This window comes from Lissotriton vulgaris, chromosome 8, assembly GCF_964263255.1.
Source record: "Lissotriton vulgaris chromosome 8, aLisVul1.2, whole genome shotgun sequence".
Taxonomy (NCBI): Eukaryota; Metazoa; Chordata; class Amphibia; order Caudata; family Salamandridae; genus Lissotriton; species Lissotriton vulgaris.
In genome coordinates, this window is record NC_141696.1 from 1,163,161,535 (window position 1) to 1,163,179,259 (window position 17,725).

General features: G+C 44.3%; 1 protein-coding gene across 2 annotated transcripts in view; it reads left to right on the forward strand.

The window, feature by feature from the left end:
• ENOX1 (ecto-NOX disulfide-thiol exchanger 1) overlaps positions 1-17,725 on the forward strand; it is a 2,419,302-nt gene that overhangs the window by 2,355,205 nt on the left and 46,372 nt on the right. For both annotated transcript variants that reach the window (XM_086935020.1, XM_086935021.1), the window contains one exon: positions 5,189-5,291. In XM_086935020.1, coding sequence (XP_086791146.1) covers positions 5,189-5,291 — 103 coding nt within the window. The remainder of the gene's footprint in view (positions 1-5,188; positions 5,292-17,725) is intronic.

Below are 17,725 nucleotides of genomic sequence, written 5' to 3' on the forward strand. Positions count from 1 at the left end.
GATTTTATAGAAAAACAACTTAATTGAATACCTATACTAAGAAACAATTTCTCCTAAACTGTTTAAGTACAATTTTCAGAATGATTGGCATTTACCTTTTCATAGAAACTAATTCATAGAATGTCTTTTTGTTAATAATTGGCTTTTGCCTGCTTATTTTTTAAGGTTTTAAAACAAAGGTGGCAGATCTTACTTTCAGAAGCAGTTGTGTATGAGGTATTTATTTCAGTGCTTTGTTTCAGGGAACATTAGTTCAGATTTATATTTTTACATTGTCAAATGGTTACATTGGATGCTTCTAATTCACTGATACCCCACCAACCCTAAACTCCATATACTCCTGACAGACACCTCACAACCCCTAAACACCATCAATCCCTATGCCCTAAACAGAACCTTCTGCCCCTACACTACACCCATTCCTGAACCATAAAGCTCCTCACTTCCCTCATACTTCCTCCATTTCTCAACCCTAAAAAACCCTTAAAAGACCTTAACCCACCCTTCTCGGACCCTTAAACCACCTCTCATCACACCCAAACTTTACCCACTCCTAAAACGTAAATTACTCTCACCACCCTTGAACACCACCCAACCATGACCACTAAAAGCCCCATGGGAACAGTCCAGCCCGAACTGCCAAGCCAATGGGAGTTTTGAAGCATACCACAACCACACAGAAGTCAAAATACCAGCTATCCAGTGTAACAAAATCAAAACAATTCAGTAGAAGCACCGTATTGAAATGTATTTGCAATATAGTTTGTGAGGGAAACATTGTACGGCATATGATGGCTGCATTTCAGTAACACTGTGGCATTACCTCTCATCTCTGCCCCAATACAGAACTTTTAAAATTGCTTCATAGTCTAATTTACATATAACTTGTTTTCACAGGTTATGGTGTATATTAAAATGTGGGACTGAGTCTTCATGAGCCCTAAATTCTAGCCATCGCTGAATGCTAAACACCCTTTCTACATCTAAACTCAACCCATCCCTGAATCCTTAAAACCACTCACCACCCTAAACTCTTCCCAATCCTAAACCCTAAATACTCTTCATCACCGCTAATTTCTTCCCATCACTGAACCTTGAAAACCCTCACTGGCTTTAAACTCCGCCCTTCCATGAACCCTAAAACTCTCCAACACCCCTAACCTCCATTCATTTATGATACCTAAAAAACCCTCACCACCCCTAACCTCCACTCATCCATGAACCCTAAAAACACCTCCCACCCGTAAACTCCACTCCTCCGTGAACCCTAAAAATCCCTCACCTCCCCTAATCTCCGCCCATTCCTGATACCTAAAAAGCCCTCACCACCCCTAAACCGATCCATGTTTGAACTCTAAAAAACACTTTTGATGCCTGAACTCCACCCTTGATCACCCCTAAACATTACCTAACACTGAACCCAAAACTCCCTCACTAGTCCTAAGTTCCACCCAAGTTAAATATAATTTTAGATTTTCCTTAAAATTGCCTTTCCTTTAAAAGTTTCCTTTAATTTTCGATTTATTTTTGTTGTCTTAAACTTGTCTTTCCTTAGCAGTGTTTTTTTGTGGTTTGGTTTCCTCCAATGTGGTGTCTCGATTGTTGATTTACTATTACTTCACAAAATTACAAGCAAATACCTAAAAGTAGAAAACACAAACTAGTATTACTAATTTGCACCATAGGAAATGTGTAATCAGTAAAACACAATTAAAACATGTTGAAATCCCATACAAAATACTGCTGCAGTTCTTATGAAATTAATTGTCCATAGCACGTGCTTATGTGGTGTGAGCCCTTAGGTAGACCAGTGTATAGGAATCATGGTTATTAAATTATGGGAGGGAGTAAATCAAATCGTAAATCATACATTCTTATATAGCGCCTTTCACCGTAAGGTCTCAAGGCGCTTGCTTTGGGAACCCGTCCTGGCCTTTCCCTGCAAGAGTACCCCTACTGGGCATCCCCAAGGTAAAGACCAGGCATCCCATCACTGTGGGGCCGTAGTGGAGATTAAGCAAGCTATTGCCCAGAGTTGCAGAGTGTGAACCCACAATTCTAGTTGGCACCGAGGAGAGAATTATCGAGTCCGTGGACATTTTGAGCTCAAGGCCCTGCCGCGTCGGGGATTGAACCCTGGTCCAAGGTCTGACCTCTGCATCAGGGACTGCCTCCTCTAACCAGTGAGCCACACTTCTACATAGCCGGTGAGCCACACTTCTCCATGAGTGGGACCAAGTCTCATTTACACACGACCTGGTCCAGCTCCAACCACTTTGAGTCAAGCAATGAACCTGGGAATCTTGATGACCCGCCAAGTCTGCTTGAACACCTCGTCCTGCTCCAACGCCCTCAAGATCTTCATAAGTAAGGATCTTCAGGTGGCTTTCTGTTGACACCCATCAAACAATCACCCAAGCACTCATCACCAGCAAGCTAGACCAAGGTAACGCAGTCTACATTGGAATATCCGCACAACTCACCAAGCGGCTCTAAACCATTCCGAATACAGCAGCTAAGATTACACTCAACCTCCCTCCATGCACCCACATCTCCCTTCACGCTAAAGACCTTCATTGGGCTCCCCATAGACAAATGTGCACAGTTCGAATTACTTATGTTGCTCGAATAAGAATTTTCCTTAAATAAATGAAAAGACAAAAGGCGTTTGGCAATACAGGAACAAGTTGGATTAATTAAACGCAGCGGCTGAAAGGGTATCCACAGAGACACGACTGAAGACAGTCCCTGAGTACAGAAGTTTTGGCTACACATATATGTATTTTGTGGGTACAATAAAACACTTCACATTCTTTGAAAAATATCAATGTCATAAGCAACAACTGCAACCATCTGATAAGGGGGGCACAGATGGTCCTCATCCTCGGGGAGAGCTAGTGTGGGCCAGTGTGTGCGTTTCAATATGCCCAGTGTGGTGAGCACGTGATCACCCTGTGTGGTGTACATGTTGTGTCCTGATTGGCTGAGTGTTCCTAACTACATCTAACTTTGTGGTATTTTGGGAATGCGTGCCTTTGGCCAAACTTGTTTTATTGGGGCCAATTTCCTTGGTCCTGTTTGTGGTGTGACTACCTATCTGTGGGATCAGTCAGGGTTTTTCCCTGGGTGCACGTTTGTCTTTGGGCTAAGTGTAAACCCCCATATGTGACCTGTTAATCAGTAGGCTTGGGTTTGGGTGACTGGGCATGTCTAACCACGTATCTCTTAATCAGAGTTGATGGGCAGGTTACCTCGGATGAATCCGTCAGAAGTGATTCAAGTTTGTGAGTGCAGGTATGTGTAACATGGCAGTCATTGATATCATATTGACCGATATTCTCATTATTATACGTACCATTGTTACATCGTACATCAACATTGCATTAATTGAGATTGACGTCATTATATGTGCATAAGTTAAGATGTAAAACGGCATTGTGTTTAATGGTACATCACTGGCCGTGCATAGGTTACAGTGTACATCGGTGTTGTATTTACTGGTATTAACATCATTGGGCGTGCATAGCTTACAGAGTACACCAATATTGCATTTATTGGTACTGCTGCTGCAATGCGTGCATTCATCAGGGTGTACATTGCTATCATATTTATCGATTTCAATACTCACTTCCACATCCCCACCAAACACTTCCGCTCAGCTAACTTTCTCCTTGTCATTGCCCCCAGCATTCGAAGAGTCTGCAGCCGCTACTTCTCATACCTGATTTCAAAGGCTTGGAACATACTCCCCTTCACAGTAGGGTTGCCAGCTCTGTCTCAGAATTTAGGAAGAAACTAAAACCTTGACCCAGACAGGGGAGCTAGCAGTCCTCCCTTCTCATCAGCTCCAGGATACACTCCCAGTTAAGATGCACACTTTACAAGTACACTTAATGTCACATAATAGGCTGTAGTATTCATGTGACCTGTGGCTGAACTTCCCCAAAGTTCCAACAATATAATTCGTAGTAAGTAAGCAGGTTTCTGCGAGGGATCCCTTGCTTCCCCCAAGGAGCTTGTTACAAGCAGCAGAGACAATTGAATGTGACACATGAACAGCAACGCAGTTAAGAAATAATCAAGTAAAAGTTCTAATTTAGTTAAAAGACCAACAATAAATTAGAAAACATGACACAAATATGAAGGAAATCTGATAAAGGGATTAGGCGTTATTAAAGAACTAATTCCAATGCTTTTTAATCAAAACGGTTTTTGAAAGTAAATTATACAGACCAATGTGCTAGCAATAACTCCCATAATAGCCAAAATGTTCACAAGAGAGCAGCAGCACATATGTTTCCTGGCAATGAAATAAAAAAGGCCCCCAAGAATCATTTTAAAAGTAAGTTTCAGAATATTCTGTCCTAGACACAGGCATTTCAATTTTAGCAGCAACAATTGTTTAAACTTTGGTTTATGAAAAAAAAGCCAGACCTTCAAGATTTATTTTTCTGCGGTTTCCAGTTGCAGGAACTCCCCACCATATTATTATTTTGCGTTGTATATAGCGCTGGCTAGACCTGAAGGTATCGGAGCGCTTTACATGTTATTAGAAGTCGTCCCCAACTTTAGCAAGTTGTGGAAAAGCTTCCGAAGCCGGTTTTAAGAAAGGGCAAATGCATTTGGGAGTTTTTTAGCGATACAAAAGGGGGTGGTGGTGGTGGTGATGGACGTAGCATCTGAATCAATCAAACACTCACACCCAGTCAACAGATCTGGGTTTAATCCATCACCGTTCTTTAGCCCACTCTGCCACCCCAGTTCAGACATGGCTATATGCAAATCACTCTGACCCTCTGCCTCATAGGAACAGTCCAGCCCGAACTGCCAAGCCAATGGGAGTTTTGAAGCATACCACAACCACACAGAAGTCAAAATACCAGCTATCCAGTGTAACAAAATCAAAACAATTCAGTAGAAGCACCATATTGAAATGTATTTGCAATATAATTTGTGAGGGAAACGTACGGAATATGATGGCTGCATTTCAGTAAAACTGTAGCAGTACCTCTCATCTCTGCCCCAATAGAGAACTTTAAGAATTTCTTCATAGTCTAATTTACATATGGCTTGTTTTCACAGGTTATGGTGTATATTAAAATGTGGGACTGTGTCTTCATGAGCAGATTAAAATGACATTGAGGCATAGCTCTGAGTTAGTTTAATAATACCTTCTCTTTATTTTCAGGAATTCAACGGTTTCCAAGTTGGACTAGTCAATCAAGATACAGAAAATAATCCAGATAAACAAAGTCAAACAGTGACATGTGAAAAAGAAGCACTACTAATAGGTAAGAGGACATCTTAACTAATAATTGTAAGGGTTCCTACTAGTACACTACGTACGAAAGAGTTCATAGCAGCAACACACCTATAACAAAACGTATTCTCTGTGAACCTTTATAGTAACTATTTCTGCCAATTTGCTCTTGTTTTGCTTTTATAGGCTGAATGTCTTTGCCCAAATATAGGGCTTTTGTTATTCTCTATAACATGTGTTCTATTTCTCTCACTTTCTTTTCATTCATCTCGCATTCAATGACATGATTGTAAAGACCTCTACATAATTTCCTCTTGATTGTGTTACTTTAGCATCTATGATGCCTCAAAATATCCACAAATATTATCCAAGGATGTGTTCTAATGACTTCTTTTTACTTCAGGACTTCACCCATTTCTTATCTTCTCCCACTAAATCACTCTTTTCTAAGAAAAGGAATGGTGCCGTCCCATTTCATATGTTTCTAAACATATACCATTTCACAACCTCTGAAAATTTCCTTTAATAGACTTCATCTTTACAAACCTGGATTTTTGGTGATGAACCATCATCTACCCACTCCAATTTCTTTTGGTAACCATTCATCAAGCGTTTCTCTTAACTTCGGCTTACCCAGGTTTTATTCCCTGATGCATGAGAACTTATCCTAAGAAGTGTGGTTATGCTCTGACGTGGGTTGTTTGCTCAATATATGATAGGAAATCTAATCTCCCTAAGGAGGTCCAAAAAAGCTGAATCCCGGCTTAGCTTTTTTGTCTTCGCCCAGTAGTTTGGGGTGGGCTGTTCCACTTGAAGCAGGACATGACTGATTTGTAGGTGTTTGGGTTTTATTTGTAATGACAGAGACAAGCAAAATAAAACAAAGGTATGGAATGTACTCAGAGTATTTATCAGTGGCTCACCTTAAGTCAAAACTGTTCATCCATTTGTTTTTTGCTATCGAAGATAGAGCGCATTGTTAGTCACTTTATCTTTATTTATTTATTTATTTATTTATTTATTTTTGATATTTTTATTGCGCGACAAATACCCGAAGGTGTCTCGGCGCATGTGTGAACTAGCAGGACTACAGTAATAGGATTCACTGGTCAAACAACCATGTCTTTACGAGCCTGCGGAAGCTCATCAAGTTGGGTGCATTTTTGATATTTAGTGGAAGAAGGTTCCAAAGTTTTGGTACAGCCACTAAAAAGCGACGGTCTCCCCAGGTAGCCGTTCTGGTACGAGGTACAGGTAGAAGGCAAGTGTTGGCGGATCTCAACAGTCTTTTGGGGGTGTAGACCTGAAGTGCCTCAGTCAAGAATTTAGGTCCTATGCCATGCACTGCCTTATAGGCAATGCAGAGGGCCTTGAACTTAATGCGGCTCTCTACTCTAAGCCAATGGAGCTGGTGGATAGCAAGGGTGGTAGGTTGGCGGCGAGGGATGTTTAGAAGAATTCTGGCAGCCGCGTTCTGTACTGACTGTAGCTTCAACAACACCTGTTTCTGGGTGTTAAGGAAGAGGGCATTTCCATAATCGATTTTGGAAAATACCAGAGTGGTAACTAAGGTCTTCCCAGCAGAGGTGGGGAGATAAGGCAGCAGTTTCTTTATTTTCTTTAAGATAAAGAAAGCAGAGGAGACAACCTTGTTGACATGAAGGTTGAATGTTAATTTGCTGTCAAAGATGACTCCCAAATTTCTCGCTTTTACCACAGGGACGGGTGGAGAGCCCAGTTGGTTAGGCCACCAGATGGGGGACCATTCTGGAGCGAGGTTGCCAAAGGTCATAACCTCGGTTTTGTCCGAGTTAAGCCTTAGGCAGTTGGAGGACATCCATGTACTAACAGCGAGCATGGCCTCCTGGAAATTAGCTGCCACTGCTGTGCCGTTCTTGTGGATCGCCAGCACCAGTTGGGTATCGTCTGCATAGGAGGTTAATCGTACCCCATAGGCCTTTATTACCCTCGCTAAGTCCGCTACATAGATGTTAAATAGCGTGGGACTTAGCGAGGAGCCTTGGGGTACTCCACATGGTAGTGCAGAGACGGGAGAATAGAAGTTACCCAACTTGACTGTCTGGGTACGGTCGGCCAGGAAGGATGAGATAAGGTCTCTGGCCAAACCATCTATCCCCAGAGCTGTGACACGGTCGACCAAGATAACATGGTCGACCGTGTCAAATGCTGCGGACAGATCCAGAAGAATTAGGATGGCCACTCCTCCCTGATCCATGATGGTTCGGATTTCGTCAGAGGCTTTTATTAGAGCAGTCTCCGTCCCATGTCCCTTCCTGAAGCCAAATTGCGTTTCGTCTAAGAGTTGGTGAGTGTCGACGTACTCTGAGAGCTGTTTGTTCATCAGAGTTTCGCAAATTTTGGCCGGGAAAGGGAGACAGGCAATAGGTCTATAACTGACCAAAGCAGAGGGATCCAGGGAGGGCTTCTTCAATAGAGGCTTAATCACTGCCTTCTTCCACGGGGCTGGGTAACAGCCGGTATGAAAGGCAGTGTTGCAGATTTCCATAAGTGGGTGAGAAATCACCTCACTTAGATTGGCCATCACTGGGGGGGGACAAGGGTCCAAAGGGGATCCTGACTTCGTGATAGAGATAAGTCTGTTGATTTGATCTTCTGAAGTGTCAGCGAAGTAAGAGAAAGGGTCATGGTTAATATGGGGAGTTTCCTTTCTTCTGACAGTGGAACTGGTCCCTACATCTCCACCAAAGGATGCATAGATGTCTGCCACTTTGGTGGTGAAGAAATTAGACAGTGCATTACAGAACAGTTGGGAGGGTTCTGCTCCAGGACCCGACGGAGGTGTGGATAAGGAATTGACCACTAAAAAGAGTTCTCTGGCCGAATTCCTAGCATTGTCAATTTGGGTCGAGAAATAGGTCGTTTTCCGGGTGATGATGGCCAAATATCTGCCAAATTCATAACTGTCCCTATTTCTACTAATCAATTTATCTGCCAAATTCATAACCGTTCCCTCTTTCCAACAATTCCCTTGATGACCATTATGTTGGGCCTGTGCCACCACACACCACACAGCATGCTCCATCTCTTTTTACCATTAAGATTGCAATTCTGTGAATATTGCATTACTGTATTGGGACTCATTTGTAACATTATGTACTCTACATTTTGCAAAAAGCTGTCAAGAGATTCAATGATATTAATGCCCTGGGTATTAATTACTGGGTGGAGTCTACCATCCACTACGTCTAATTTGTAAAATAATATTAGCGCCAGTGACCACATTTTTATCAGAAGCACTTTGCTGGCCTGCCAAACATTGGAGTTACCAAATACCAATGCAGTCTAGTCTTGATTCCACCTAATGCCTCTTTCATCTACCATCCTACATTCACGCCCAAGTATCCCACTCTTGCTGTTTCTTTTCCACTCCGTGCTTTCTTCCTTTGTCTTTTTTTCTTAATCCTCTTCCTATTTCTTTCCTCTTTTTCTGCCTTTCTCTCTCTTATCCTGGTTCAAAGTCTAATGATGGGAAAATAAGTTCCAGTCCCTAAAAAAAAAGATGCAGATGGGGCCCAGCTGCAATCACTGGCTCAAATTAAGCAATGACCATCTAATGCCATCTATGCCCTGCAGTGCTTGATGGTTTTTCTCAGTTTAATAGGTGATGAGGGCCGATTTGCATGGGGTATACCCTACATAAATTCAGCTATTCTCAATGTCTCTTCCAGCTCTGAATACTATTTCTGTTTTTAAAGCAGTGGGCATTGTAGCAAAATACAAGGATATGGTTATTATGGGGAGCCTCAGCAAATCTATAGGAGGCTTTTCTACTGAAATGCAGTTGTTTTACCTGAAAAGGTGGCCACAAAGAGCCGCATTACAGGGAGGTATGGGGTAGCTTATAGACATGTGAAAAAAAGTCTGCCCTTCACATCTGTGTAGGGCAGGGCAGAAATGTTGTATCAAGCACAATGGCAGGCTGCTTGACTCACTTTTCGAGTTGCTAGTCATAAGATTAATTACATGGACACAGCAGAAAAAGGTGAGTTGTAGCTGGTGTTATCCTGTGTGCATACTTTGAGGAGCACTGGCCAGCCTCTCAGAAACAGCCCGCCACAGTGTTGATGGATCACTTTATAAACTCAAATCACCACTGAGATGGTGGCTTTCTTAGGCCCCACTACAGGGTGAGTGGCAGGCTCTATGGCTGAACTGCTGAGTGAAGTAATTTTTACCCAATGTGATTTTGAGGGCTGGGCAGATGTTGGGCTGTTAACAGAATGGTGGTTGTTAGACCTGTCCGCCTTAGGGTGGTCTTACCCAAAACCTTTTGGCTTCCTCCTCCATTTTTCCTCATCTCATTTTTGCTGACATTAGGGCTCTACGCAATTTACCACCGCTGACTAGTGCTAAAGTGCTCGTGCTTACTGCTTAAAACATGGTAATATTGGCTTTTCCCCAATTGGCATATTTAATTTACTTATAAGTCCCTAGTAAAATGGTACTACATGTGCCCAGGGCCTGTAAATTCAATGCTACTAGTGGGTCAGCAGCTCTAATTTTGCCACCCACTTAACTAGGCCTCTAAACATGTCTCAGACCTGCTATTGCAGACTGTGGATGCAGATTCAAATTGCCATTTCATACTGGCATAACAAACCTGTTGCCAGGCCCAAACCTTCCTTTTTAATACATATAAGTCACCAGAAGAGTCGGCCTTAAACAGCCCAGAGGGCAGGGTGCGATGTATTTAAAAAGTAGTGCATGTGCTCCTAGGTTTTACATGCCCTAGTAGTGAAAACTCTTACATTCGTTTTTTACTACTGCAAGGCTTATATCTCCCCTTTGTACACACTGCAAGAAAGTATATTAATAAATAAGGAACTCCCATTCCAGGGTAGGAATTTAAATGGAGAAGTGTGGCTCAATGGTTAGAGCGGCAGACCCTGATGCAGAGATCTGGCCCGGGACCAGGGTTCAATTCCCGCCTCGGCGGGTCTTGGGCTCAATTTTCTCGGACCTGATAATTCTCACCTCGGTGCCTATTCTAATCATGGGTCCCACTGTGCAACTCTGGGCAATAGCTTGCTTAATCTCCACAACGGCCCCAACAGCGCTGGGATGCCTGGCTTTACCTTGGGTGGTGCCCTGGAGTGGACATTTCACAGGGAAAAGCCAGGAAGGGTTCCACAGCGGTATGACTACAGCGCCAGGACGCCCCTTTGCTGGGGCAGCAGTGCGCTTTACAAGTACAAATTCATTCATAACATTTGGATTGCCTTATTACATTGGATAAGTGTAATTTACAAATGGGAGGATATGGCTGATCCAAGTTTTGTGTCTCTAGAATCACAATTTAAAATCCAAATTTATGTTGAAGTCAGATTTCAAATTACAATTCTGAAAATGTCACTTTTAGAAAGTTGTACAAAAGGGGGTTGTAATGGACGGAGCATCTGAACCAATCAAACACTCACACCAAGTCAACAGATCTGGGTTTAATCCATCACCGTTCTTTAGCCCACTCTGCCACCCCAGTTCAGACATGGCCATATGTAAATCAGTCTGACCCTGTGCCTCATGGGAACAGTCCAGCCCGAACTGCCAAGCCATGCCTTCCCTGGACCGGAAACAAGCTTCCTAGGACCGGTTTCTGGTATTTCAGCCATCTTCAGCCAGGCTTGCTTGAATCCAGTGGCAAAGTGAGCAAGGGACTCACGTCTGAGCTAACCCTGCCAAATTTTGGCGAAAAAAGCGGTAGAAAATGGGGGTGGTGATGGAGGGAGCATCTGAACCAATCAAACGCCCACACCCAGTCAGCAGATCTGGGTTTAATCCATCACCGTTCTTTAGCCCACTCTGCCACCCCAGTTCAGACATGGTCATATGCAAGTCAGTCTGACCCTGTGCCTCATGGGAACAGTCCAGCCCGAACTGCCAAGCCATGCCTTCCCTGGACCGGAAACAAGCTTCCTAGGACCGGTTTCTGGCTTACAGCCGTCTTCAGCCAGGCTTGCTTGAATCCAGTGGCAAAGTGAGCAAGGGACTCACGTCTGAGCATACCCTGCCAACTTATGGCAAGCAAAACGGTACAAAAAGGGGTGGTGATGGACGGAGCATCTATACCAATCAAACACTCACACCCAGTCAACAGATCTGGGTTTAATCCATCACCGTTCTTTAGCCCACTCTGCCACCCCAGTTAAGACATGGCCATATGTAAATCAGTCTGACCCTGTGCCTCATGGGAACAGTCCAGCCCGAACTGTCAAGCCATGCCTTCCCTGGACCGGAAACAAGCTTCCTAGGACCGGTTTCTGGCATTTCATCCGTCTTCAGCCAGGCTTGCTTGAATCCAGTGGCAAAGTGAGGAAGGGACTCACGTCTGAGCATACCCTGCCAAATTTTGGCAAAAAAAGCGGTAGAAAATGGGGGTGGTGATGGACGGAGCATCTGAACCAATCAAACGCTCACACCCAGTCAGCAGATCTGGGTTTAATCCATCACCGTTCTTTAGCCCAATCTGCCACTCCAGTTCAGACATGGTCATATGCAAGTCAGTCTGACCCTGTACCCCATGGGAACAGTCCAGCCCAAACTGCCTAGCCATGCCTTCCCTGGGCCGGAAACAAGCTTCCTAGGACCAGTTTCTGGCATTACAGCCGTCTTCAGCCAGGCTTGCTTGAATCCAGTGGCAAAGTGAGCAAGGGACTCACGTCTGAGCATACCCTGCCAAATTTTGGCAAAATAAGCGGTAGAAAATGGGGGTGGTGATGGACGGAGCATCTGAACCAATCAAACTCTCACACCCAGTCAGCAGATCTGGGTTTAATCCATCACCGTTCTTTAGCCCAATATGCCACCCCAGTTCAGACATGGTCATATGCAAGTCAGTCTGACCCTGTACCTCATGGGAACAGTCCAGCCTGAACTGCCAAGCCATGCCTTCCCTGGACTGGAAACAAGCTTCCTAGGACCGGTTTCTGGCATTTCAGCCGTCTTCAGCCAGGCTTGCTTGAATCCAGTGGCAAAGTGAGCAAGGGACTCACGTCTGAGCGTACCCTGCCAAATTTTGGCGAAAAAAGCGGTAGAAAATGGGGGTGGTGATGGACGGAGCATCTGAACCAATCAAACGCTCACACCCAGTCAGCAGATCTGGGTTTAATCCATCACCGTTCTTTAGCCCACTCTGCCACCCCAGTTCAGACAACGTCATATGCAAGTCAGTCTGACCCTGTGCCTCATGGGAACAGTCCAGCCCGAACTGCCTAGCCATGCCTTCCCTGGACCGGAAACAAGCTTCCTAGGACCGGTTTCTGGCATTTCAGCCGTCTTCAGCCAGGCTTGCTTGAATCCAGTGGCAAAGTGAGCAAGGGACTCACGTCTGAGCATACCCTGCCAACTTATGGTGAACAAAGCGGTACAAAAGGGGGTGGTGATAGGCGGAGCATCTAAACCAATCAAACACTCACACCCAGTCAACAGATCTGGGTTTAATCCATCACCGTTCTTTAGCCCACTCTGCCACCCCAGTTCAGACATGGCCATATGCAAATCAGTCCAGGGAAGGCATGGCTTGGCAGTTCAGGCTGGACTGTTCCCATGAGGCACAGGGTCAGACTGATTTGCATATGGCCATGTCTGAACTGGGGTGGCAGAGTGGGCTAAAGAACGGTGATGGATTAAACCCAGATCTGTTGACTGGGTGTGAGTGTTTGATTGGTTCGGATGCTCCGTCCATCACCACTCCCTTTTGTACCACTTTTAGAAAGTTGGCATTTTCTTGCCTTAGCCATTTGGTGCCTGCAGCCTGTCTCTGGTCACATGACTGGATGTAGCTAACAGTTGCACTTTATGAATTCCTCCTAGACAACCACACACAATAGCAAACTTAGCTGCGCTTGGATGGGCCATCACTGGTAGGATGGGAGGAAGGGGCAGGGCAAGTCCTACTCACATTTGGATAGTCCACACAAAGGGCTGCAAATCTTCTGTAGTTAGTCTGGAGCCAGAGCAGGGAAGGCAGGGCATCTGTGAACTTCAAAGGCATGCATTTATAAGCTTCTCCCCACTTCAAATGCACAATTGCGTATAAAAGAAGGACCTCAGACACCAACTTCTCAACTTTTGGACCTGTGGATATTCTGCCAGCAAGAAGGACTGCTGTACTGCTACAAGGACTGCCACTTCTGCTGGACTGCTGCTCTAAATGAACTGCTACCCTGCTGTACTGACCTGCTGCCCTCTTGCCTGGGGAAGAAGAACTGGACCTGCAACTTCATCTTGAATCCAGGACCCAGAGTGACTTAAAGGGCTAATCTGCTGGCCTCCTGCTCAACCACCTCTGCGACCAAGCTGCAGCGAGTTCTTGACCACAAAGTGTTGCCCCTCGAGCCCTGGAATCCTTGGTGTGGGTCACAAGCGCTTGAAATCAAGATTTTGAGCTCTTCGTGACCGCAAACAAGCCTGTTCGTACCTAGATTGCGCCAATCGCACCGAAATTCAGTGTGTGCCACTGCCAGTTTGTCTCTTAGCACAGCAACATTGACAGCCCATGGGGGACCAGCAGCGCGAAGCTACAGCCCTTCCGTGTGCGATGCTCATTCTGCTGTTCGTACCACACCAACTGCCACCAGCAATGCTCCCCTTGCTCCTTGCGACGCTCTCTAATGCGATCGGGACTCTTGGCATAAAACTTGAGAAGGCAAAACTTCAGTGGGACTAATATGGGACTGTATCCGACCCTACTCCATTGTAGTCACCTGAACTTTTGACTGATGGACCGAATGGATTTTAGATACAGCCTATGTCCTCATATATCGTAATGATCTGGAAAACAATATCTAGCCAAACAATCGTCATATTTGTTAGTTTAAACACAAGTTACATATGCCTTACAAAGTCAAATAATACCACCATCTAGAAATTTCTTTATGCCTACTTAATAAAATAATAAGTTATCTCATTCTGGGCAGCTGGCACTAGTGTGTTCTTATACGACTTGGCTCAGTTCAATGGCAGAAAACCCAGCTGACGTGGAGAACTGTGCATGCCTCCTCCTTCCTTGTAAAATCACACTGCTGAGCAGGAGCTGTCAGCTCACATGCACCAGATACATTAAACTGAAATAGGTGTAATAAACAAGCATTTGCAATGCATTAGGTCATGCATTTGCCAGAGTTTGAGCTAATGGCATTGTAAATGACAATACTTTTTATTGATGTGTTTTGAAAACCTGCAAGCGGTGCGTAAACACGGATTTTGTACTTATAGTTGTTGCTTACAAGAAGCAAGGCTGTCAGTAACTGTGCCTCTTTTACTGCCAGGCTGGTTTGTTTCTAGTAAGCCCAGTTTCCCTTAAAAAGAAGCCCAAACCAAACGAACATCCTCCTACCAACAAGCCCAACTGACGCTGGACATCAAAAAGTGCAAAAAGGTTAAAAAAAATATCGGCACAACGCGGGAGGCATCGCGGGAGGCTGCACTAACAAAACTGTGGCATTTGGAGGGAGGAATATTATATTTAAGTGTAAACAGGTATGGCGCCATAGCTGAACACAGGCAAACAGTAAGAGAAAAGGAAACCAAGAAAAAATTGTCCCCCAAAGAACAATAGAGGAATGAGACAACACTTAGGGCCAGATATAGGTCGGCAAATACCGGTCGGTAACGGCCGATTTCGGCCGTTACCGACCAGTATTTGCTAATGGAAATGTAGGAGCCTTAAAACATACAGAATCGGTATATTTACCGATTCAGTAAATTTACTGATTCTGTAAAATACCAAATCGGTAAATACAGATGTAGGTGGCACTGGAAACAGTGCCACAGGCCATTACCGATTCGTTATTTACCATGTAATACTATTACATGGTAAATAACGAATTCCAGTGTACATGCACATCTGTGCATGTACACCTGTGCCATGTGGCACACAGACATGCCCTAAGGGCATGTATATGTGTCACATGGCACACAAGCCAGTAACTGGGGTGCAACAGGGTGTCAAAGTGACACCCTGTCCCCCTTGTAAAATCGGTAATTTTACCGATTCGGTAACTACCGAATCGGTATTTGCTATTGCATCCTATGGGTTTCAAGGCCCATATGAATCAATGGCAAATACCGATTCGGTAATTACTGAATCTTACCGATTCGGTATTTTTACCGAATTTTTTACCTACATAGCATTTACCGAATAGTAAATACCGAATCGGTAAAATTCGGTATTTACCATTCGGTAATTTGCTATTACCTACAACTAGGCCTTAGTCCCTGTTGCCTGTGAGGAACAGAAGGGAAGAGGCAGGACAAAGAGGCAGAACTGCAAGCAAGGATTTTTAAAAGACACTGAAACAAACAAATCAAAATCAGGGGGATGTTTATAATCCTACAAAAGAAGCATACTATGGGCCTCAAGGATAGATGCGTCAGTTTCCTTGCGCCACCGCCAAATGTCCTTGCGCCACCATGGATGCGCTGTATTTACAATACTGTTCTGCATGGCGCAAGGATTAACAGATGCGTCAGTAATTCTGACGCATCTGTTGGCACAAAAGTGACGCACCGCTGGAGATGCTTATGAAAGTGACGCAACTCCAGCAATGTGCCACAACAGATAGATGAGTCCCATTCAAAAAGCCCTGCGCCATTCCTTAAGTCTGGTCTGAGCAGGCGTAGGGATTTTGACACAGTGAAGGCATAGAGTGAAATCTTGTAGATTTCACTGCATCAGCTCTAAATGGCTTTTTGCATGGGAACGTCCGCCCTGCATTCATTACACCTGATGCAGGTATAATGTGGTGCAGGGATTTACAGCGTGACGCATCTCGCTAGATGCATCACGTTGTAAATGGACCACAACTTGGAGTATTGTTTACCCGGCTGCTGTGTCACGAAAAGTGACGCAACAGCGGCGCAAAAGTGATGCAAGGGGCTTGTAAATCTGCCCCTACATATGCAAGAGGTCATACGCTTACGTTCGACCTAAAACGGGCTCCAGGAAGCTTCCCGTATCAGACCTGACATACACTTGCGGGAAGTGTTAGTTTACCTATCCATGTAGGCTGAGGTGTGTATGCCAGGCCTCTAGGGGGCTACAAACAGCGTGAAAAGTATCCGCGCAGTTTAAGGATTGTCCACGAGGCAGACTGAATGCTTTATACCTTCAGTACTTGTAATCGAAAATATGCATGTGTTTAAATGAACACGCACGTCCACTAAATTGAGCCAACCAGAAAGTGCAGGCTCAGGGGATATTTTTGCCGTGGTCTCTCAGTCTAGTAAATAGCTCTGGGATTGAGAGGTTTGCTCTTTTGAATACTGGGATGAAATGAAGTCGCGGTTGTGCTTTATTTTCCGAATGATTGGATGCAGAAGGGCTGCCACATCCTCCAGTTATGAGGCGTTACAAAGAGCGCCAGAGTAGCCTGGAATGTGCAGATTTTTGTAAATATGCTAATGTAATTTTACATCCTCCAACACACACTTTATTTACCATGTCTCCCTCATTTGAGAGATGGCGCGGGGGTGTCTTGGTGAAGCTGAGCCAGAAGGAGCTGAAAATATTCAGGCTAAATCCTTCAGTTCACATCTCATAAAATATTGACCTAGATAAGGAGGTCCATTTCCCTCTCTGTTCTGAGCCGCAGCAAAAGGGGGGCTGTAAGGTGGGAACATGTTATAATATTAATTCAATCAGTGCTCTTCAGACACTTCTTTTCCACTAAGCGTATACATTAAAAATACATCATATTCTATTAAAACTCTCAGCTCTTTACCCGATCCTTTTTCACTCTATCTTCTAAATTACAGATACAACAGTAAAACAAATCAAAGCCAATTGCTCTTAAGCAGAAACTGGGAAACCTGCTGGCCGTGGGCAGCGCTCTTTGCCGCCAGCAGTCAGGGATAATACGGATTAAACACTTCACGGCCGGCAACTGCGTAATTATATCAAGAAACTTAAGTCAATGTGATTACCGGCACAGTTGGGTTAAAATATTTTCTCAAAAGGATGTTCACCATGAGGAAAAAATTATAACTGTTTCATTCCAGTCGCTGCAGTTTTATATTAGTAATCCAAGCATAAAATTAGGGGTTGAAATGTTTCCAGAGGTCTTTGGCTCTCAGCCTTCACGCCCTGCGCAATATTTTAGGAATGCACTTGCTGACTTGTAATTTTGGCCTTTATAAGTCACTTTTCTATACATGCCGATTTAGGTGTGATGTTCCCGATTTTTTAAGCTAAAAATTCCTATATTTTGGCTGTCCGCCACAGAAATTGTCTCTCTTTAGGGTGACCAGACGTTTCCTCAGACACAGTTACAGGGGCATATTACCAAGGGCCTTATCGCCGCTTTAGCAGGAATTTTTCCCGCTAAAGCAGCGATAATTTTATCGCTCTATTACCTAACTGTCGCTAACACCAGTTAGCGACAGCTAGTAGGAGATAGCGATCATCTTGGGGCCCGCTTTGCATGT